Genomic DNA, 22,291 nt, shown 5'->3' with positions numbered 1-22,291 from the left:
TCTTAGCTAAGACATAATAATTATAATCATCGGATGTATGAGATCTATCATATGCTAAGACCATTGTTTTCCATTAAGCTGTTAAGCGTTGATAGCTATGCTTGTTTATGTCAACGGGATGTAGCGTTCATGCATCCGGCAAAAAACCCTTTTTTTGTGAATAAATAAATAAAATAAAATTTTCTTCACATAAGCGGGCGATATATCCCAAGTGAGAGCCTCGCGAGCTTTGTAATCTCCGTCCCCCCCACAGCGCCTGTGCCTTTTCAAGGACGATTCTTCTTTAGCGCTCCGCCCCCTCTCCCCCACCCTCAGGGCTTCTCCAATCGGCGTAGAAATGGTTCAAACCGTCTACCTCCTCTCTCCCCCGACGCCTCTCCGTCCGGTCTCCAAGCTCCCTGCATCCTCCCCTTCGCTTTCTATCGCTCGCATCCCGCCCCGCAGCCTCCTCCCCCATTCCTCACCCCGCCTTCGCCACCGTCTCCGCTTCCACGCTTGCGGCGCCTCCGCCGCCCCTCCTCCGTCGCCGGATCTCGGCCTCCTTGTCTCCGATAACGGCTCCGGCAACGTCGCTGCGGCGGCGGCGGCGGCCATCGATGTCGACGCTGTGACTGAGGCGGAGTTGAAGGAGAATGGTTTCCGGAGCACCAGGCGGACGAAGCTGGTCTGCACGATTGGGCCGGCCACGTGCGGGGCCGAGCAGCTGGAGGCGCTCGCCGTTGCTGGGATGAACGTCGCGAGGATGAACATGTGCCATGGTACGCACGAGTGGCATCGACAGGTTATCCGCCAGGTCAGGCGGCTTAACGAGGAGAAGGGGTTTGCGGTCGCGGTGATGATGGATACCGAGGGTAGTGAGATCCACATGGGTGACCTTGGTGGCGCTGCCTCAGCCAAGGCCGAGGTGAGGTTATCTGATCCCTCAACAATAAAGCTGCTTCGTTCATTGTAATGCGACAGACCTAGTTTCTTTTTCTTTGATAAGGGGTGCAAATAAATTGATACCCTGATAGTACGATTTATGATATTTTTCTTGCTCTATATTTTGGTAAAGTCCCTTGCAATTATTTGGAGATTCGACTGAAAGATATGAGGTAGCAAAGGATGTATATTATATTCTAAAAGGAAATTATAGGTGCCCACAGGTGTGAGCAGTGTTACATGGCATGCTTAAAAAAAATTAAATTTGTTATATTGACAAACTCATTGTTGATCTTTGATAAAAGAGCACAATAATCATTCAAAGATGCAGCTTTTTTTCCCCTTTTTTTATGCTTTTCTCATCTTTCCTGCACTTTTTTCTTTTTTCTGATAATAGTTATAAGCAATTAATTTGTCCAATTCGTGTGTTCAACAGCCTTTAATCAATTTTGGTATCATCTCCTTGTAAAATGATTTATAGAATAGCAATTGGTTTAGTAAGTTAGGGCAGGGTTTATTGGGTAGATCAGACTGGGACATTACCTTCTTCTTCTTTTTTTTTTAACAATCTTGGATCAGTTGGACAAAGCTTAAAATCATATGAGACTGCTTTTTTATCAGAAGAAAACTGATGTAGCCTATTAGGATTTGTTTGAGAATGATTGAAGTCAGCCAGAAACCTGCCATATCCCAGTTGGAAATTTGGTCAAACTTTTTTCTGGACTTGAGTCCAGTCGAGCTTGATTAAATCACAACTGAATTTGGGTTGTTTTAAATGCGTCTTTATTTCCAGATCCAGTCAATTCCAGTTTGAATTACCTGGCTGATCGATTCTTGATCTTCGTCTGTCTGGATAATAAAAAATTAAGAGGGTGAAATGAGAGAGAAGAGGAAGGTGAGGAGGCGGAGAAGGGAAAGAGAGAAAAAAGATAGGAAGAGAAACTGTTCTCTCTCATTGGTGACAGTGGTTGCCCACTGATGCTGGAGAAGAAGATGAGAGGAGTTGTGGAAGACAGCAGCTGCTTGTGAATTTGCCAAACCAAATAGTTATGCCATCACAGCTTGTTTTTATAGTTATAAAATTATTTGATTGACCATGTTGTCTTCTTCTATTATGATAAATGTCAATGAAAATTTAGTGATGATCTCAAGTGAAGTAAAAGATGGATTTATGCTTGTCTAAAATTAAATATCAATTTTTGAAGCAAACCCTTGCGCTTTGATCATTCAGTTTTTTTTTTTTTTGACTTTTCAGAAAATATTGGCTGGAAATTTGTTTTCCACAAATTTTTAACTTCTAATTTTGGAAGCTATATGCTATTATGAGATTACTTTTTTCTTGAAACTTTCTTAATGGATATTGGCATATTGCACCATCTTACATTTACTGCTGATAATTGTAAATGTGTTCTTAAATCCACTGATTTCTACATTATAGGCTTAAAAAGGTCGCTACTACTGTTAAATTAAGGCATGCTCAGCTCTATCAGATTCATTTATTAAACACCTAAAACTTTTGACTGTCTACTATGTACTATCTAATAAACTACTTTTTTGTAGGATGGTGAAATTTGGACATTTAGTGTAAGATCTTTTAACTCACCTCTTCCAGAACGTACCATCCATGTGAATTATGATGGCTTTGCTGAAGGTTAAAGGCTGGAAATCCCATTTTTATGTTGAAGAATGAATTAATAATTCTCTTCCCTAGTGAAGAAACTAGTCTAACTTTCAATATGATTTCATATTCGTTGGACATATTACAGATGTCAAAGTAGGTGATGAACTTCTTGTGGATGGAGGAATGGTCAGGTTTGAGGTAATTGAGAAGATTGGCCCAGATGTAAAGTGTCGCTGCACTGATCCTGGGCTGCTGTTGCCACGTGCTAATCTCACTTTTTGGCGTGATGGTAGCCTAGTGCGTGAGCGTAATGCTATGCTTCCTACAATTTCTTCAAAGGTTGGTGATCTTTATTATTATCATATAGTTCCTTCAAAAACTTTAACAAACCAATAAAAGTACTTGTAGTCATGTAGTTAAGTGTCTTCTGTCAGTTACTGAATTTGGAGATCTTTGTTACATTATAAGTTTCTTTTCACTATCATGTTTGAGTACTGATTGATTTGGTTTGTTGTTTATATTTGATGCAGATATCGTTTTCTGTTATTTTTATTCATTTGAGATCAGAAAACTTTTTAGACTATCTTTAAGATGGGTGGTTGATGGCCTAGCCTAGACTTAGTATGCAATATCTTATCAGCAGCATGATTGCCTGTTTGCCACCTGCAATTCACTTAATTATTGACTCTAGGAGAATGCTGTGATACTTTGCATGCCTAAAATTGGTGTAGGTTTTGTGGCCACTAGACTTTAAAATTCTTTCTGACTAAGATCGTGCACTCATTGACACATAAATTAGACCTTAACCCGAATAATAATGACTAAACTGTAGTTTTAGTTGAACCTTAGTTGCACTGTTATGTCACAATATACAAGGCTTTAATTAGGCTAAAATATATCATAGTAGGGCTCTGATGATAAAAAGGACTCAATTTTTTCTAATAAAAAACTCAACCTAGGCTAATTGGTCTTCTTTAACACGCCTCAGGATACATAAATACACATTTGCTTGCTAGCAGTCACATAATCTTGGTTCTATATTCAGTATTGGATGATCAAGCCTGGTTCTAAAGCTTCTCACAATGATTGAAATTCATGTTGGCACCATAATGAACTTCGATTTTGTTGTACATTGTTATGAAAACCATGTAAATAAATACACATTGCTTTCTAAATTTGATTTCAAATCCGTATTGGCACATGATATAATTATACTTATGAAAACAGGGTATTTTCAAAAGTGAAAGGGCTCTCATGGTAGGTTACTCCTTTGTGATCTAGGTGACCAGGATTTGAGTCTCAGAATTAGCTTCTTTTGCTTGCAAGGGTAAAACTATGTACAATAACCCTCCCTAGACCCTATATTAGTGGGAGACTTGCAAGTTCTACCACCTGTTTTATGACATTTTTTGAAAAGGGGTGTGTTTCATGAGGGGCAAAGATGTATTTAGAAAAACAAAACTACAAATTGAATTTCTAATTAAGAAATGTTGGAATTGTAATTTGGACAAAAAGAAGAGGGTATGAAATGAAAATTGCTCATGTCATGGATCTTTATCTCTAATAGTCTGATTACATGCATCAATCTTTATTTCTTTTCAATTTCTTGACTCTCAATTATCAAGGAGACCGGAGTCTATTTATCATGTGTTTTGTTCTCTGTATTATTTGTTTTTGCTTGTTGATATTGAATTAAATGCTATTCTTTTATGCCTCAGTTTTTGCTATGTGCTTGGTCAACATGGACAGAATATAGGATATGATCTTGTAAGGTAGCTATAAACAGTTCAATCTCTAATTCAATAATGTTAGCTTAGGCACAAAGGATATTTAGCTGAGATTTGCCTGTCAGGCTTGCACTGGAATGTTTAATGATGGAAGAGATTCATCTTCTGGTATAGGTTTATGCAAGCAGATATATGAGCTTCTCTCTGAACAATCTGGTTGCTTAAGCAAAAGATTAATTGAATGTTTGTATTCATCATCTTATGACCTTATGATTTTCGTTTTTACAGGATTGGCTTGACATAGACTTTGGTATTGCTGAGGGTGTAGATTTTATTGCTGTGTCATTTGTTAAATCTGCTGAAGTCATTAATCATCTCAAAAGCTACATAGCTGCACGATGTAGTGACAGGTAAATAGAAAAGACCTCCTGTTTTTCTTTCCTGTTCATTTTGTTTAATGGAATTACCGAGAGAATGACATAAACATAGTCACTGAATTGGAGAATAATAGAGCTTCTAATTTCATGATTAGCACTGCTAATTTAGCCAGCCCTTCATATCTAATTTTAGACTTGCACTTCCATTTATAAGTTACTTAGTAGTGTTCTCTGTTTTGCAACTGTACAATCATTAATTCTAATCTGATGTTGTCTGTCTGCTATCTCCAATTTGCTCATAATTCCAAATTTGCTTTGGAATAACTTGAAATATTTCTATCCCAGTTGTCAAAGCTTCCCAACTGTACATATGTGTGTCTCTTTGTTATGAAATTTTGTTATATTTTAAATTCTGCATTCCATAATTTCAGCTTACAAGCTATTAATGTTGTTAATTGACTTTGTCATGCTTTGCAAAAATTTCCATGTACTACATCATTCAGGAAGTACTTCGGATAAACTACTTCCATTTGGTTAGCTATTGTGTTCCCTGCATTGAGTTCGTGGATTGTTATCCAGCACAAAGTATAGAGAAACAGAAAAGAAAAAGAACTTTACATGGTATCATTGGTTTCCCAAGATGTTTTTGCACTAGAATTCTTGGAAAATAATTGGAACATTATCACCAGTAACGTTTACTACCTGCTCGAATGTGTTAATTCAGTTTCAGATTCATGGTTTCTCCATACAGTTCCCTTCATTTTTCTCTTTTTTTTTCTTGTCTCTTTGGTTCCTTGCCTATCTTGATATACTCTTCTTTCTATTCTTCTCTCTCTCTCTCTCTCACTTCCATCTTCTTTCTCTTGCTGCCCATGGCAGCATGCACACGCTCTTTCTCTGCGTTACTCTTATGCTCTTCCCCTTCTATAGTTGCTTTAGCTTTCTGATTCTTTATTTTCCTTTAATTGCTGCTACCATTCCTTGTTACCGTTTCCTGTGCTACCATCGTTGCTTTTTCATTCCTGCTCCCTTCATTTTTTTTGATATGGAGTGGCATCTGAGTGTTTACTAGTCTCTCCACTTGCACCCAGTCTGCCCTCCAACAATGCCCGATTAGCAAATGTATGTACTATGCGATAAGTTATGACTATCCAGTAAGAAGACAATCCAACTTATGCAGTTATGACTAGTCCCTCCTTATGCAGTAAGAAGACAATCCAAGTTATATCTAACTGTGGGACTTCAAACATTTTGGAAAGCTCCATCACATCTTATCTGATCATTTAAGTGCATCGTTCAGATCATGGATTGAGTGTGATGTACCATACTGAGTGCAATGTTCTAGGTCGATAATGTTGGTTGGCAAAGTGTGTTGAACAATGAAAAACATATAAACATGCATATAAATTTTTAGTTTTGGATTGTTCTGAATAATGGTTTATCACCTGAGATATCTTGTGACCATCCATATAATCTGGGAGTATAAGATATATTATGAGCATTAGATATCTCAATGAAAAAATAATAAGTGATAACTTAATGAGTCAAACAGACAATTGCAATATATCATAACCAATTAAAGCAAGACATGGCCGCCGAATGATTCAAGTACAATACATCATCTCAAAAGCCTACCTTTTAAGATCTTTGAGCATCAACAAGAAGTCACAAATTAATGTGTTCCTAAGAGGGGTCCTATGCCGTGATGTTGGTAGAATCTCATCGTATTACTGGTTATGACTAACACATTAGATATGTTGGTAGAATCTCATCATGTTAGTGGTTAGGATTAACACACTAGATCAAGTCCTAGGTATCTATCTCTATTAGATCGTTTGTTTAGATGAAGTCTGAAGTCCCTTGTGAGCTATGGGCTAGGTTTGGAATTGGTTGGCTGGAGTACAGTTTGGACTTTTGTTGAGATATAATGGACCAGTACCGACCTATATTGTTCAATTTACCCATGGTCTGCTTTGGTTTGGATTAAGACTGTTTGCTATGGTTTGAATTTGGCTGGAGCAGTAGGGGTTGGTACCTCAATCCATGGTTTAGAAAAATATAAAATCTTCCCCTGCATTTCCTGATTCTTGGTGATTAAAACATAAATTGCTCTTTATTTGTCTTCATCATTTTCTAGCTTTTGTAGCTTTTGATATTAAACCATGACCAAAAGAAGTAACTATGGAATACACCTATTTATTTAAATTTTCTTTCTGGATATTCATTGTCACCAAAGTTTCTATGGTTTCTGGAAGGATCTTTTTCCTGCAGATTTCGTGCACTCTATGTTTGTCTGTTCTCATATGATAAAGCAAACCTGCAGAAAGTTGCATGACCCTGTTTGTTGTTTTTATTTTCGAATGAAAAACAAAATTGAACCTTGTATGAATGATCTACATTATGTTCTACAGAGAAATTGCAGTCGTTGCAAAGATTGAGAGTATAGATTCATTGAAAAATCTGGAAGAGATTATTCGTGCATCAGATGGAGCAATGGTTGCCAGGGGAGACTTGGGTGCACAAATTCCACTTGAGCAAGTGCCGTCAGCTCAACAAAAGATTGTTAAACTTTGCAGACAGCTAAACAAGCCAGTAATTGTGGCTTCTCAGCTTCTTGACTCTATGATTGAGTACCCTACACCGACTAGAGCTGAAGTTGCTGATGTTTCTGAAGCAGTTAGGCAACGGGCAGATGCTTTAATGCTCTCCGGTGAGTCAGCTATGGGCCAATACCCAGAAAAGGCTCTGATTGTGCTTAGAAGTGTAAGTCTACGGATTGAAAGGTGGTGGAGAGAGGAGAAACGCCATGAAGGAATGGAACTTCCAGATATCACATCGTCTTTTTCTGAAAAAATCTCAGAGGAAATTTGTAATTCTGCTGCCAAAATGGGTAAGCCTCATCATGTTGAATTTTAGCTATTTGAATTTTATTAGAATTTTGTTGGTCATTCTGAAGGTGCTTCGTTCTGAGAATCGCCTAGAACGAATCACCTAAGACACTTATTGAAATGATAGGCATTGTCTCTGTGTAACTCAGGGATATGTTCATGGAATAAAAGCATAGTAAAAAGTGGGTGGGTTCTTAAAACTTTTTGGTTTTTAATTGTCTATGCATGCTTGTATGAATCTCTACTTGATCTTTTGCTGAAGCAGAAGAGATTGAACTATTGTTACTGATGAAAAGCTTGTCCTTGTGGAGTCATTCGTTCAAATTTAAACATAATTACTACTAATGAAATCTTTGTCCTTGCAGTTATTCCTTGGCAAAATTCTTGAAACATTACTTCTAATACAAATTATTTTGTCCTTGCGGAGTTATCCCTTAGCTCAAACTCTTCTAACCATGAAATGGTGTTGTTAACCATTCATCAGTTCTTGAACTTAAAAAAAAAATATTGAATTATCTATTTATATATCAGAATTTTTAGGAGTTTTAGTATTTTGATATTATGTTAATTAAATGTTTCAAGAACATTTTGCTGAAGTTTAAGCTTCTGGTTTGGGAAATTTAAGTCTTCAAATCCTTATTGATGCTGTGCCAATAAATTTAAGACTTGTTTGTTGTTCCTGATCCTGCTAACTGTGCTTTGAGCTTCCTTCTTGTTTCTCATGATACTATTCATGCTTTGCAGCTAACATCTTGGGAGTAGATGCAGTCTTTGTCTACACAAAGACAGGTCACATGGCTTCTCTCCTTTCACGGTGCCGCCCTGATTGTCCGATCTTTGCATTTACATCCTCGACATCTGTGAGGAGACGCTTGAACCTTCAATGGGGTCTTATACCCTTCCGTCTGAGTTTCTCTGATGACATGGAGAGCAACCTCAACCGGACTTTTTCTCTGCTCAAGGCAAGAGGAATGATCCAGTCTGGTGACCTGGTCATTGCCCTGTCTGACATGTTGCAGTCAATTCAGGTGATGCATGTCCCATGAGGTAGATTTTTTTACTGCAGGATTGATCTTATGAAATCTAATAAGCCATTGTATGATTGGAAGAGTTAGCAGTATGCTTTAGTGAACATTATTTGTTTGTTTTATCATTTATGCTGTCACAATTGAATTATCCACAACAAAGCATCTCCTCGCTAGGTGTTACTATTTGTTGCTTCTTTCTTATTAATATACCTGAAACCTATTTCAAGTGTTGTTTATCCCGAGATTTCTTCGGTTCAACAGCTTTATTTATTTATTTGTCAATCATTATGTTTCCTTTTTCTTTTTCAAATTGGTCTGCTTTCCATGCAATTGCTCTTTACCAAGCGTCAAGTGTTAAGAGTTTGCAGGAGTTTCTGGAGCCATTTGTCTTGTTTTATGCCTGTCATTCACTATAATCTTCGGTAAACTACGATAAGAATCCATGACGAATGTTGCGGTGGAAAGTGACAATTGTGTTGATCCGTTTTTCATTATTTTTATCATCGTCATCATCATGATAAATGACAACAGATAATATTAGTGTTGGGAAAGCAGGCTGAACTTTTGTACATGCACTTGTCCTTAGACTAACTCTTATGCAGACTCTTCACTTGATTATCACCGTGCTGTGAATCGAAGATGTGCATCTCTATTTGGAAGAAGAAAATTGATGGGTGAAAAGTATGTCTTTCTTGGTGTCTCTATTGTCATTTTACATGAAGGGGTAGTTTCTATTGTCATTTTACATGAAGGGGATGTGGGGTCATTTCTAGTTTTTAATCTTAAAAGCTTTTGTTCTATTAGGCTCTCTTTAGAATCTCATTATTATCGATCTCTAGTTTAGCAAATATAAGATGTAACTTGGAATTTTTCGGGATTCCTACATAAGATCATTTTAATTGCTATTGTTCAACCTGCTATCAGTTTTAGGTTCATATAGTTTTGTTTAAATGATCTACACCGTCAGGTAATCTAATTAAAATGCAAGTATTTTAATAATCATAGGCATAATAAACACTTAATTAAGCATCACAATTAATTATTATTAAACAACTAGCCAAATATTTTAACTTAATCTCACCCTTAAATGATTAATGATTATAATTTTATAATACTAACACTAATCAACATGTCCTTAGTGTATTCCCATCGATTTTAGAATACTAATAGGGTTAATTACATATTATAACTTCATTTATCTTAATATCATCGATTTTACTAATTAAAGTATGAAAACGATGAAAAAAAAGGGTAATTTCGATATCTCAATTATATTTTCGATGGTGACGAATGACGACATCGTTGGGGGGTTGCAGGTGACTATTGTGGATAAAGAGGGAGAAAGACAACAAGATGTGAGATAAAAGGAGAGAACGACGTAAATGTCAACGCTTTGCGTCTGCGTTGCTTAACAACTACATCGATACTAACACAGATACAGAATGACGAAAGAGTCGCTCGACATCTACATCGACACTGACACATATGTAAAGCGTCGCTTGATATCTGCATCGACGTTGATGCAAATATAGATGCAGAGCGGCATCCCTCTGCATCGGCATCGGTATCGCCAATAATATGGGGAAGGGTGGCACCACTCGACATCTACATCGATGTCGACGTAATTGTCGCAAAGTGTCGGTATCTACGTCGTCCTCTTTTTCCCTTCTCTTTGTCTCACTTATTGTCATCGCTCTCCCTCCTCACCCACAATAGTCATCTATGATCCCAACAACGGTGTCGTTCACCACTATTGAAAACATAATTGAGCTATCAAAATTATCTTTTTATTCATCATTTTTGTGTTTCGATCGATAAAAATGACAACATCAGGTTAAATAGAACTAGATATTTCACTTTTAAGTTTAAATATCGAAATACGAAAGAGATCTAACTACCATAATTAATCTATAATTAGTAGCATATGGTAAAACAGTGCCTAATGGACTCACAAAACACTCAATTGTGAATTGTAGGATCCGATTCTTCTATCATACTAAATTTACATTGGTTTATTCATGCTTTTTAATCGTTACAATTTAAGACCAAACTAAATTCCAGCGGAATAACACAATAATAATCTCGATCGAAAGAACTTTGAGCCAAGAATTCCGATCTCCTAAGATTACAACGAAACTAAGCTAATTCAACTCAGTAGTTATCAATAATCAAGCTGGAAACCCTGCAACTACTAATGTCGAACGAGCACAAGGAGCAGTCATCGGTTGCACTGGTTCGGCGTGCCGCCACCAAGTCGGAGGAGGAGGTGGAGGGTAGACTCCTTGAAAAACGCTATAGTCCGCGAGCGTCTTGCCATCCTCGAGCTGTTTCACCCCGTAGACGAGTCTGAAATGGTCGGGGTGGCTAACATGATCCTTGTGGTGGATGATCTTGGCCTTCGCATCGGCAACCGTGTCGGAGCTCTCCACCTCAATCGTCACGGTTCTCCCCGTCAGCATCTTCACAAAGATCTGCATGCCGCCGCGGAGTCGGGAGGGCCAGAAAGAGCGTGGACTCACTCCTTCTGGATGCTGTAGTCGGCGAGAGTGCGGCCGTCCTCCAGCGGAGCAGAAGCCGATTCCTTTATTTGGATATCGATAAGCAAAATCTCTAATAATTAATGAGTAAATATTTTGTCATCAAGATTTGTTACCATGTAATGATCAAAATTAATGAGATTTCAAAAATTATCTCGTTTTCAATTCCATAAATTTTTAACAAAATATAGAAAAAAAAATACTTTTTATTTTCTGTCTCATTTATGAGGCATGAACAAGTTTTAAAAAAAAGATTAAAATTTATATAAAAACTATCTTAAAATTCAGCTCTCTAGAACTGTGAAATGAGTCTTAATCTAGCAAAATTAGTTAAAGAATATATCACATAATTAATGTCATAAACATGGACATCAATTAAAAGGGCAATAAAACGGAGTGAATTTTCATAATAAAATTATACATGATATTATTTTATTATAAAACTATAGCTAACCTCTTTTTACTTTTCTTATTTGTAAAAGTAAATTAGTACCTAAATTAGTTTAACTATTTATAGTTATGAAAAGCGAAGAATATATAATAAAAAAATATATATATTAAAAACATGAAGAATTAGTACCTAAATTAGTTTAATTATTTATAGTTATCGAAATCAAATCAGACCGTTCGATCCATTTAAATTGACTTTGTAAATAGAAATGCTAAAAACCTGAATGGAATTGATGCTTTTGCTATCCAGTAATTACCTTCGTTTCTAATCATTCTTCTAACTATTGTATAATATATCTTAATCTTTTCTTGTTGAAAGGATAAAACGATGAAGTATGCATCTCACTACTAAATGCCTCCTTGCAAATCCTCCTCAATGTTCAGAACCATTCAGCACCAACTTTTGCACACCCCAACCAGAACTTCTCTGTTTGGAGTGCAGACAATATAATTCCTCTGTGAAGATAGGAAATTGGCAGAAGGGTTAGCATAAAGAAAAGGACAAAGAAGAGAGTGCAGATATGATTAAATGGCCATCTGTGTCATCTTCCTCATCAAGCAATTGCATATTAATGGCATTGGTTGAGACAAAAAGTAGCACTGTAAATTGCCAAAAGATAATATATTGGTCTCACTCCTTTAGCTTCACACACTACCTAAATCATCCTGTGAGTAATTACCAGCTTTGTTGTCCTCAATGGATCAGAGCCATTCATCAAATGCAACTTAAGACACTCTTTATTTTTTGTTTGTCTGTACCCTCTTCCAACATTGATGTCATCCCTATGAAACAACCATGATCATAGGTAGCAGTGTTCTTCTACTCAATTTCTGAGTATACTGAGCATTTGTTGTTTTTCCAAAGATTTATAATTATAACTCCCCTGATCTGCTTTATCTAGCAGACAACATACCCTAATGATGATGATGTGAAAGAAAACATTACTAGGTATGTTGACATCTGCATCTTGTTTGAGTTTATCTTGTCCTGTTGCCAGAATCCTAGTGCCATTTTCTGGGTTGGTGCCACTCGGATATCCTCAAAATTAGGTACCATGTCACATTCTTGAGTGTTGCCATACCAAATAGGACTGTAGGAGTGAGCACATGCCATGCAATGTAGGAAATGAACTGCTCTCTCTATCTCTCTTGTAGGAATGAATACAAACCATGGCATGCAAGAAGGCATTGAACTCTCAGCATCATGTTTCTTTTGTCCTCGTCTCTTTTGAGGGAAAGAGAAGTGTAGGTTGTCTACAATAAGATACCAGAATGACATGCACCATTGCTGGTTGCAGCAACCCTTCTCCTTTATTCCTAAATAGTTCATGGTGTAAGGCTAGCTTTTAACAGCATTGAAGAGATGCATATGCTCTCCACTTCATACTAGAAGGAAGAATGGGAGGCTGCAACTTAAAGGCAGAGATTTCTTTTGTTGGGCAAGATTGAGGGCGCATTGATGTACTTATTTACTGTTCTACTGCACTGCAATGCTCTGTACTGGAAATTGATGCATTCCAAAGTGCCCGTATTGCTGAACAAATGCATTGCTTGGATTAAATTGTTTTAGCCTCAAAATGGTGTCGATTTGAGGTGGATAATTCATCCAGCAAACTCTTCTTCCCGTAGAGCTCCTCAAACTATATATTTAGTCGAACAGATCTACACACTGAATTCAATCATATAAAGGAAAATTGAAGCCGTGATAAATGGCTCTTTTTTATCTTAGTCACTGTGGGAAGGAAGATCTACGGCAGCAGGATTATCTTTTCTTCCAACCCTGTCAATCTGAAGTTGAAAGATGCATTTAAATGACAAGTCTGATGTCTCATTCATGCGTGAACAGAAAAGAATTGAGTGATAGGCTGACACAATTGGAGGAGTTCCCGCTCCCCTCCAGAATACATTCCCATCGAACATGGTGATGATGCAATTGGAGTAGTTGCAGTAAGTATCATATGGATTTCTGGCTGTCAATAATCTCTCACAGCAATAGCAAAATTCCAAGTTTATTCTTTTGGTAACAACTACTGATAGCAGTCCGAGCTAAGTTTATTCTTTTAGTTTCTTGTTTATGATTATTCGATCGTACTAGAATCAGAATCGAACTAGCCCGATGATCGATGGTTCCAACTTTTGATTTTAAAAAATCGAAATCGATAGATTTGACTTCAAATCTAAAAAATCGATTGATTTTAAAAAATCGAAATAAAAAAAGAACAATTTTGCCTCTATTATTATCTTTTCTGAGTTCATTGCAAATTATTATGTTCAGTCTTATCCCTGCAAACAAAAAGGACAATTTTTTGTTTTTTGAGTTGTAACACTTTATGGTAATACAAACAAAAGAGAGGAGGAATCTGATCCTATGCGTTATGGCATACACCGAGCCGCTGTCCAGCTCTTGTCCGCCACTCAGAACCGTCCAAATTTGACCATGAATTGACGAAGATCCAATGAGTCGGTGGGCGATGAGAAGCTTAATGCAACTCATCAATCAGCAGTTGTAATTTTGGGCACTTTTTTTGTAGCACCGGAAAAAGAAGAGATAAAGAGACGGCAGCCGATGACATATTCTTCATTATTGGAATATAAGAGGCTTCATATTCTCCGTTCCAAGTGGTGCCCAGCTTTCGATTCCGCAATCTTCCCTTCTTTTTTTCCACTGGGAAGAAAGAAGCGACTTGGAGAGAGAGAGAGAGAGAGGGAAGAGGAGAGAGCATAAATAAGTGGAGGAAATCGAGGAAAGATTGCATCTTTTCGGGTAGAGAAGATCGATGTCGACGCCGGCGAGGAAGCGGTTGATGCGGGATTTCAAGAGGCTGCAGCAGGATCCGCCGGCGGGGATCAGCGGGGCGCCGCACGAGAACAACATCATGCTGTGGAACGCCGTGATCTTTGGGTGAGGCACCGTTCTTAACCGTTCGATTTCGTGTTGCTTTTGGTTAAAGATCGGATCTTTATGTTAAAAATTAGATCTTTCGATAATGGGTTTTCTTTTTTCTTGGTCTGGATTTTGTTGCAGCCCCGATGACACACCGTGGGATGGAGGTCAGTTTTTTTTCATCGCAGCATAATTTCCTCTGAACCTAGATCATATTTGGTTTCTCATAAAGATCGTTGATCTTGTTATCGGTAGCGCTTGATTCAGTATGTGGGTTTTGCTTTGCATGAGGTGTGGTTTTTGGATGTTTTAGAGAGTGGGTTTGTATGGACATCTCGTATTACTAATTTCTGTATGTGTTACAATGCTATAAGAAATTGATGTGGTTCTTTCCTGTTTAACTTGGATATGATACCGAGTTTCATAGACTAGAAATTGTTGATATTGCTGTCCACAACTCAGTCTCTTTCTCCTATCTTGCCCTTTTCACTTTTAGCTTTACATTCCAGTTGCTTCATTTTTCTCTCATTGTTCAATAGTTGTGAAGGATCTTTTAAATCCTGCGGTCCTTGATCTCGAACCACAAAAAAGAAGGAGAATGGAAAGGAAAGTCAAGGAGGAGTTAGTTCTATGTGCACCATAAAGAATCTGCAGAAGAGAAAATTAGTTCTCCTTTTCCACTGTATAATTAGCAAAGAAGCTGATGGCAAAAAGAAAGAAATCTCACCTTTTCTTCTGCCCAGTGTAAAGAAGAGAACATTTGATTGCTTCATATTTTTTTCCCTCATATATCCAAACAACGAGGGGGAAAAATCGGTTTCTCTTCTCATCTTTTCGTTGTTGCTCATTTCTTGTGTCTTATCTCCTTCAACTATCTGAAGGAGAGCCTCAGAGAAACAACTTTTATTCTGATGGATGGTGCCTGAATTTGGTTTTAGTATCTAACCTTCAGTTCCGTGAAAATCCATTGACTGTAACTGACTTCTGGATCTGGAATGAGATTTCCCATTTAAAATGTGGTTTTTAGTAGCTGTTATTTTTTGTGGTAGATACACATTCTATATGTTTATTCTTTGGGCATTTAATTTAGTCTTGTAATTTGGGAATGCTTGAAATTGTTTGTTTTATATCTTGACAAATTGGATGTTTTGTTTTTTATTTATCCTGTGTAACTGGCAGTAGGTAGTAGTACGTCTTGCAGTAGATGGAAGGTTTTGCATGATTATTCTAGTGGAAAATGCAAACGGATATTTTGGGCATTGATCATCGATATGATCATTTGAATAAAATGAGCTGACAAGGGATTGGTGGAATTTTTTTATCATCATTCAGCATGGTCTCTACAACAGTCTTAAACATGTCATTATATGTTTTTCTGATTGTGATTTAGAGTGCTGATTTGTGGGGAAGATCTTTATATCTTTCAAAATCTTGTTCTTCAAAATAATTTGTTCTATGAAAGATTATTTTTTTGTGAATGTTTATGGCAAGGTTTCAATGGATGACAAGATGCCTATGATAAACCCAGCAAACTTTATCCTTATAATCATTTTACTAAGGAACCGAGTCAAAAAAAAAATGCACACACGAAAAACTCAAAAGTTGGAATTCCTGTTGACTACAGTGTGCTTAATATTTTAAAGGTATTAAGAACAGGAAGAGGAAATATGAAATAGAGAAAAAGGTAAAAGAGAATAAGAGCTATCTCTTGACCCCTAAAAAAATACTACAACAACAACAAAACCGCAAGTACCAGCTATTTGGGGTCAACTATATGAGTCTTTTGTTGTCATTGAGATCTATAAAAAGTCATATGTTTAGTTAAACTTTGAGTACTTCAATTTTTATTTATAGTTTCTATTAAAGTCTTTTTAGGTTTTTCTCTATCTCTCCTCGTACCAGTAACATTAATCATTTTGTCTCTTCTGATTATCATATCCAAAGGTCTCATAAGCACATGCTCATATCATTTTAAATGATTTTCTCTTATATTATCCTCTTCTGACTCCTGAAAAATGATTTATATGTATTCATTTATGGAAGGTATTATAATGTTACTTGCTAGTTTAATCATTTTGTGGGCTTTTTCTCTCGTCTTCTTGTTTCCTTTCATTCTCCCTTTAAAGACATTCAACATCTCTGTGTCTTTTTTGTGCATGTGCTTTTCAGTTGCTTTTCCATCACAATCCTTAATGATTATAATCCCCTGTTCATCTAGCTTATCGACTATCATATCATATAATCTAGTCTAATAGACCAGGATGTGGAATTTGCTTTGTAATTAAATATTTCATGCAATACATGGTTTAAAGAACTTTTTAACTTTGAACAAAACGGAAGGTAGGCATGTGACACCTATATATCCTTCCATAATCCATTTATGGTATGCTTAAGGATCAAGGTTATCTAGAGAAGGAAAAGGCTTTCATTTTCTGAATGAATTAAATGAGCAGATTTGTTAATGGTGGTTTACAAGTTTCTTTGACCTTATGCATGACCTCAAATGACAATTTTGTTTCTGTGAAAATAATTATATTTCAAGGTTTGACCTTGTTATTAGCATACTAAGAGTAAATACATTTGGTGTTTGCTTACTATGATTTGGTAGGATGGCATGCCACCCACTGGCCTTTATTTCCAGTGTAGAGTCATTCATGAATGTTGATAGGTTCCAAACGGCTGAAGATTGTCTGAGACATTTAAGGAAAAGTTAAGGAATTTAGGACCATGAATTATTGCCTACCTACTTTAGTTTCGACATCAATGAAAATCCAATTTCTTGTCAATAGGGCCAGACATACATTCTGTGGCAAGAACAAGATTTATCACATTTCTTAGTTCACTTATTAAAAAAATATTTGTTAGTCAGCTACTGAACATAGAAAAATGTAGTCTTTCATATAGTTGATGGAGACTAAATAGCATTTTCTTAAGTAAAGGCTACAAGATTGTGATGTTTTATATGAATGTAGAAATGTGTATAAGTTATTTTACTGTTTTGTTACCTACTCATTTGAACTGTGAACAGTAATCATTAAACGGAACTTTTACCTCTGTTTATCCTAGATATATTGAAAATCCTTTTTCCACGTTATTTTCCTGTGAAACTGCCTCCATTGGGCTTCACGTTGCAGATAACTTTAATCCAAGGATTACAATACTGAATGATACCGCCCGTACCGGTTCGCCAGCAGACTGGTACGCGAATCACTCGCTACCGGGAAATAGCATTGATCTAGCCCCGTATCGGACGATACGAGATTGTATTGGGCGGTAATGGTTGATTTCAACCGTCGCCGCCCGGTACCGGGTGGTATCAACCTGGTTGCGACGAGGGAAGAAGCAGCATCGAGGGAGAAAAGGGAGAAGGCACTCGAAGAAGAGGGAGAATCGAGAGAACCTCGGCGCTTCCCGATCCAACGCCGCCCCCCTCAACGATCCCGATCTAGGAGGTAACGAAGAGGCGGCGGCTCGGCTTCTTCTTCGCCGAAGGCCGGAGACGTCTGCGGCCTTCGATGTATTCGTCGAACACCGCAAATGAGAAGACCGTGTTCTTCTCCTCGTCTGACACCAACGAGGAGAAGAAAAGGAAACGATGTCGCCGAGGCAGCGGAAGCCTCCTTTTTTATTTTTTATATTTTTATATATTAATTTTTATATTATATATATATATATATATACGTATTGAGTGGTACACCCTAGTATACCGCTCAGTATGCTCGTACCATACCGTACCGAGCAAAGCTCGATACGTCGGTACGGTATGAAATTACGAACCTTGCTTTAATCAATTTCTTTTTTACCATGATCTGTTCCGCTACTTGCAATTTAAATAGTGGTGCCATTATGATAAAAGTCTATCCTGTGAAGTATAATTTCTTATGGTAATGAATCTGGAATAATAACACTTTATTCCAAACCATCAATAAGAACCTCTGGTCTTTTTTATTTGTGAAATCCAGTTCATAGGTCTGCATTTGTCTAAATTCTATTATAATAACTCTTTTTTTCCAGAAACTAGTTGAAAGATGATGTGCTGACTGTGTGATTATGACTATACTCTTTTGTTCTACTTCCTTGTAATATTATTTACTTACTGTTACACTATAGGGACGTTCAAGCTAACTTTGCAATTTACTGAGGACTACCCTAACAAGCCACCTACTGTTCGATTTGTCTCACGTATGTTCCATCCAAACAGTAAGTATCATTTCCATCATGAACTACTGATCATTTGTTATTACTATGTACATCTCTGGCTTGCTCCAACTACAGATCATATCAATTCTTAAATCCTTTTGTAAGTGGATTTTCCTTCACCTGTTAGCACTTTGACATAAAATATATGAGAAAATGTCTCACGAAACCTTGTCTCTGTGGCTTCCGTCAGTCTATGCAGATGGAAGCATTTGCTTGGATATTTTACAGAATCAGTGGAGTCCTATATATGATGTTGCTGCAATACTCACTTCTATACAGGCAAGTGTTTTATTCTCTTTGCCTGTTCAGAAAGAGTGGTATATTTGGTACATATCTTGATCACAAAGTAACTCTGTTTTTTAACAAGAAACCTTACCATAGAAATCTGTAGACATCATGCCAAAGTCTTTTATTCATTAAAGAATGTTTTGCCTTTTGTGGAGCCTTCTCGACATATAATATATATATATATATACATATAATATATATATATATATATATATATATATATATCTTTTAGTACCATATGGGATTTAACTTCATTTAATATGCCATCTATTACTGCTCTAGGTTACCTGTCACCTCACAACTGTATTTTCTGAAATTCTTCTGGAGAGTTACAACCACGTTAATTGTTTTATTAGAAAGCTAAGCCTATAACTTTAGGCCATGATTTGATTCAGATTTTGGTTGACAGTGATGACACCCTACAAAATGAACCGTACAGATTGACTATTAGTTCCCTCTGTTTTTCTTGTAGCCTTCTTTAGTTCTTTGAGAAGCTTGTGCTTCATTATATGATCTGCCGTAATACTCTTTGATGTTTGACATTTTATGATCGATCACAAGCGTGCAAATATGATCTTGATCTTTCCTTGTTAGTATCTGATAAAGCAGTGACTTTCATTACTCGAGTCTTTGTCTGACCTATTAGGCATGTTTAAGAATTTGTTTTTGTTACCTGCAAATGGTACCAACAAACTCTGTTTAGTTTATACTAAAAGATTTACAATAGTAAGAGAAACTTCTTTGCAGTTTTTGTCTCATAGTTAGCCTGTCTCATATCTCCGTAGAACCATATTCTCTTAGAAAAAAATTATGTCCTTGAAGGGTTAGAATGGAATATAAACTTATGATTCAAGCAACTATAGAATATAAGGTAAATACATAGCCTCTTCATCTTTTGACCAATAAAATCCAAATCGGATACGATTGGAAAGTAGTACATCTCAATCAAATTGATCAGCATAAGAGCTTTATCAACGATCAAACTGTTGCTGGGAGCCCTTGGAAAGTTTTGTAGCATGTTTTTCTAGTTGATTGTGAACTTGGATAAGTGTGTACAATCATTTAGTATAATTAATTGGGTTATTATAAAATGTGCCTCGGAGTAGATTACGTTGTGTTATAAACTAAAAGATCCTGCAGAAAGTCTTAGCATTTCGATTCTGGTCATAAATGGAAGACGGACCAAGAAGAGGGGAGAAATTTTATGCGGTTTATGATCACATTTGCTTTTTTTCATTTAGAATTAGATCTACCACCTTTTTCCCAGCGTTTTCACAATCTTCCTGTGCAGTCACTGCTCTGTGATCCAAATCCAAACTCGCCTGCAAACTCTGAGGCAGCTCGGCTGTTCAGCGAAAACAAGCGTGAATATAACCGGAGAGTTCGTGAGATCGTGGAGCAGAGCTGGACGGCTGACTAACCGCGAGAACTCTTTGTTCTTGTGCGAGAATAAGGTCGTACCAGGGAATCTATTATGTAGCTAGCTAGCATGTGAAAAAGCGTTCGACTCTTCAGGACAGTGGTGCTTGTATTGCTGTGCTGAAATCCCTTTGAGCTGCTTGTTTATTGTTGTTCTTATGTAAACCATGGTATGGATTGGCAATCCAGGATTCTTATGTTTTATGCTTTTATTTATGCTATAGTTGGTAATTTTTGGGGTAATAGATTGCCAAAAACTGGATGAAAGGTGCAATCTACTTCTCTTTCTATGAAAGATGTGTTTCTCTTCTGCAACTGCTGTCTAGTAAAACTTGAAGAGTTTAGGTAGACTAATAATAAGTTTGCCACTTTGCGATATGGTCGGAGTCTTGTGTATCGGATTTGTTCTTCTCTTTTTTGTGATGGAAACATGTTATACTGATCCACCTGCCATTTGCAGTAAGAGTAGGTTGCAGTAAGTAGTGGCTTCTCAGTAGAAGAAGAGTAACTTCATGGAGGCCAGAAGAGCAGTCGTTTGCATAAGCTGGACTCAGTGCATCCGACGAAGAAGAAGTCCATTATGCTTGTTGTGTTGTGTTGTTATATTGACAAGGAAAAAGCCTCCGATTAATCTTCAAAAACTAATCTTCTAACTTGAAATAGTATTGTATTAATCTTGATAGTTTATCGAAGGTTGTGTTCATCACTTACTAAATGAACTCAGATCTAATAAATGATATTAGAATACTTTGCCAGATGATATGGACATAAAGGAATCACAATAAACACAACATATGACAATGAACACAACAGTAACCACATCGAACAGCTTCACTCCACACGAGCATCCTTATTGGCGAATCAGTCGCACTTCTCACCGTCAGTCGCCTACTGATTTCTGTGTTCAACGAGGTTGTGGTGAATGGTTCCGGAAGAACCTGCAGTGGCTTCGTCGTTTGAATGAGGTCGTTCCAGTGCAGGTTCCCTGATTGAGGTCTCGCCGATCAATTCACCCTTCTTGATCACCTCGTGGACTTTGATGTCTTCGTCGATCGACAGGGCCACCAGTTGTTCGCCATGGGGTCCTGGAACGACAGTCTCATGGATGTGCACGTGGTCCTCGACGTCCACGACCTCCGCCTTGGCGGCCATCTTCTTTTTCTTCTTCTTGAGGCAGCAACAGAGGGCCGCCGCGAGGAATGCGAGGAAGAAGAGGCCGCCAAGGGAAACGAACACGACGATGATTACGGTGTGGTGCGGGCTTGGTGGTGGAGGCGACGGTGGGGGGATGTGGGGTGGTGCTGGTGGCAGTGGTGCCACTGGGGCTGGTGGAGGGTGGACAGGGGTTCGAGGTGGTGGTGGCGGCGACAGTTTTGGTGGAGGCGGGGCCATCTTCTTTGGTGGCGGTGGGGGAGCTTTCTTTGAAGGGGAGGGTGGCGGTGGGGGTGCTTGCTTTGAGGGTGAAGGTGGCGGGGGGCTGCGGCGTGGTGGCGGCGGCGGTGCTTGCTTTGAAGGTGACGGAGGTGGAGGGCTACGACGAGGTGGTGGCGGTGGTGCTTGCTTCGAAGGTGATGGTGGCGGAGGCGTAAAAGGAGACACCTTTGGAGATGGTGGCGGTGCCCTGAATGGAGACACCTTGGGAGGTGGTGGAGAAAAGAAGAAAGGGAAGCCGTAGTTTCGGGGAGAAGGGAGGAAAGCCATTAGGTTTACAGAGTGTTGAAGACGAATACACGAAGGATGGAGAAAGAGGAGGCCATACGTGGGTATTTATACGGAGGGAAGTGGCAATGAAGTTGGTATTGGGCTGCAAATGACTTGGCTCTCATGCCAAGGCTTCGTCAAGCTTGCTTCCAAACAATGCATTGAGTAGGTTGAGGTTTAAGTTGGGAGTCTGAGCTTTGTGTATAATATATTAAAGAAACACAAAGGAAAATGATGGAGATTATGCAAT

At 37.9% G+C, this 22,291-nt stretch overlaps 3 protein-coding genes across 3 annotated transcripts; 2 read left to right on the top strand and 1 right to left on the bottom strand.

Annotated features, from left to right (window-relative positions):
• Positions 1-215: 215 nt before the first annotated feature.
• On the top strand, positions 216-8,798 carry LOC103975283 (pyruvate kinase isozyme A, chloroplastic). The gene is made up of 6 exons (XM_009390204.3): positions 216-904; positions 2,482-2,572; positions 2,688-2,881; positions 4,558-4,679; positions 7,058-7,536; positions 8,279-8,798. The coding sequence occupies exons 1-6, from the start codon at positions 338-340 to the stop codon at positions 8,578-8,580; spliced, it is 1,755 nt and encodes a 584-aa protein (XP_009388479.2). The 5' UTR covers positions 216-337; the 3' UTR covers positions 8,581-8,798.
• Positions 8,799-14,112: 5,314 nt separating this feature from the next.
• Positions 14,113-20,583, top strand: LOC103975284 (ubiquitin-conjugating enzyme E2 2). Its single transcript, XM_009390205.2, has 5 exons — positions 14,113-14,451; positions 14,575-14,600; positions 18,544-18,633; positions 18,824-18,912; positions 20,213-20,583. The coding sequence occupies exons 1-5, from the start codon at positions 14,327-14,329 to the stop codon at positions 20,339-20,341; spliced, it is 459 nt and encodes a 152-aa protein (XP_009388480.1). The 5' UTR covers positions 14,113-14,326; the 3' UTR covers positions 20,342-20,583.
• Positions 20,584-21,093: 510 nt separating this feature from the next.
• LOC135606022 (protein TRACHEARY ELEMENT DIFFERENTIATION-RELATED 7-like) lies at positions 21,094-22,101 on the bottom strand. Its single transcript, XM_065096724.1, has one exon. The coding sequence runs from the start codon at positions 22,039-22,041 to the stop codon at positions 21,229-21,231; it is 813 nt and encodes a 270-aa protein (XP_064952796.1). The 5' UTR covers positions 22,042-22,101; the 3' UTR covers positions 21,094-21,228.
• Positions 22,102-22,291: the final 190 nt, after the last annotated feature.

This window comes from Musa acuminata, chromosome BXJ2-2 (assembly GCF_036884655.1).
Source record: "Musa acuminata AAA Group cultivar baxijiao chromosome BXJ2-2, Cavendish_Baxijiao_AAA, whole genome shotgun sequence".
NCBI classification, from domain to species: Eukaryota; Viridiplantae; Streptophyta; class Magnoliopsida; order Zingiberales; family Musaceae; genus Musa; species Musa acuminata.
The sequence above is the reverse complement of the archived record's forward strand: the minus strand, read 5'-3'. Positions and strand labels throughout refer to the sequence as shown.

Excerpts from the sequence above, each read along its gene's own strand:
- LOC103975283 (XM_009390204.3), top strand. The coding sequence starts at position 338 with ATGGTTCAAACCGTCTACCTCCTCTCTCCCCCGACGCCTCTCCGTCCG. Across the intron at positions 2,573-2,687 it reads TTATGATGGCTTTGCTGAAG|ATGTCAAAGTAGGTGATGAA; the intron begins GTTAAAGGCTGG and ends GACATATTACAG. Across the intron at positions 2,882-4,557 it reads TTCCTACAATTTCTTCAAAG|GATTGGCTTGACATAGACTT; the intron begins GTTGGTGATCTT and ends TCGTTTTTACAG.
- LOC135606022 (XM_065096724.1), bottom strand. The coding sequence starts at position 22,041 with ATGGCTTTCCTCCCTTCTCCCCGAAACTACGGCTTCCCTTTCTTCTTT.
- LOC103975284 (XM_009390205.2), top strand. The coding sequence starts at position 14,327 with ATGTCGACGCCGGCGAGGAAGCGGTTGATGCGGGATTTCAAGAGGCTG. Across the intron at positions 14,601-18,543 it reads TGACACACCGTGGGATGGAG|GGACGTTCAAGCTAACTTTG; the intron begins GTCAGTTTTTTT and ends GTTACACTATAG. Across the intron at positions 18,634-18,823 it reads ACGTATGTTCCATCCAAACA|TCTATGCAGATGGAAGCATT; the intron begins GTAAGTATCATT and ends GGCTTCCGTCAG.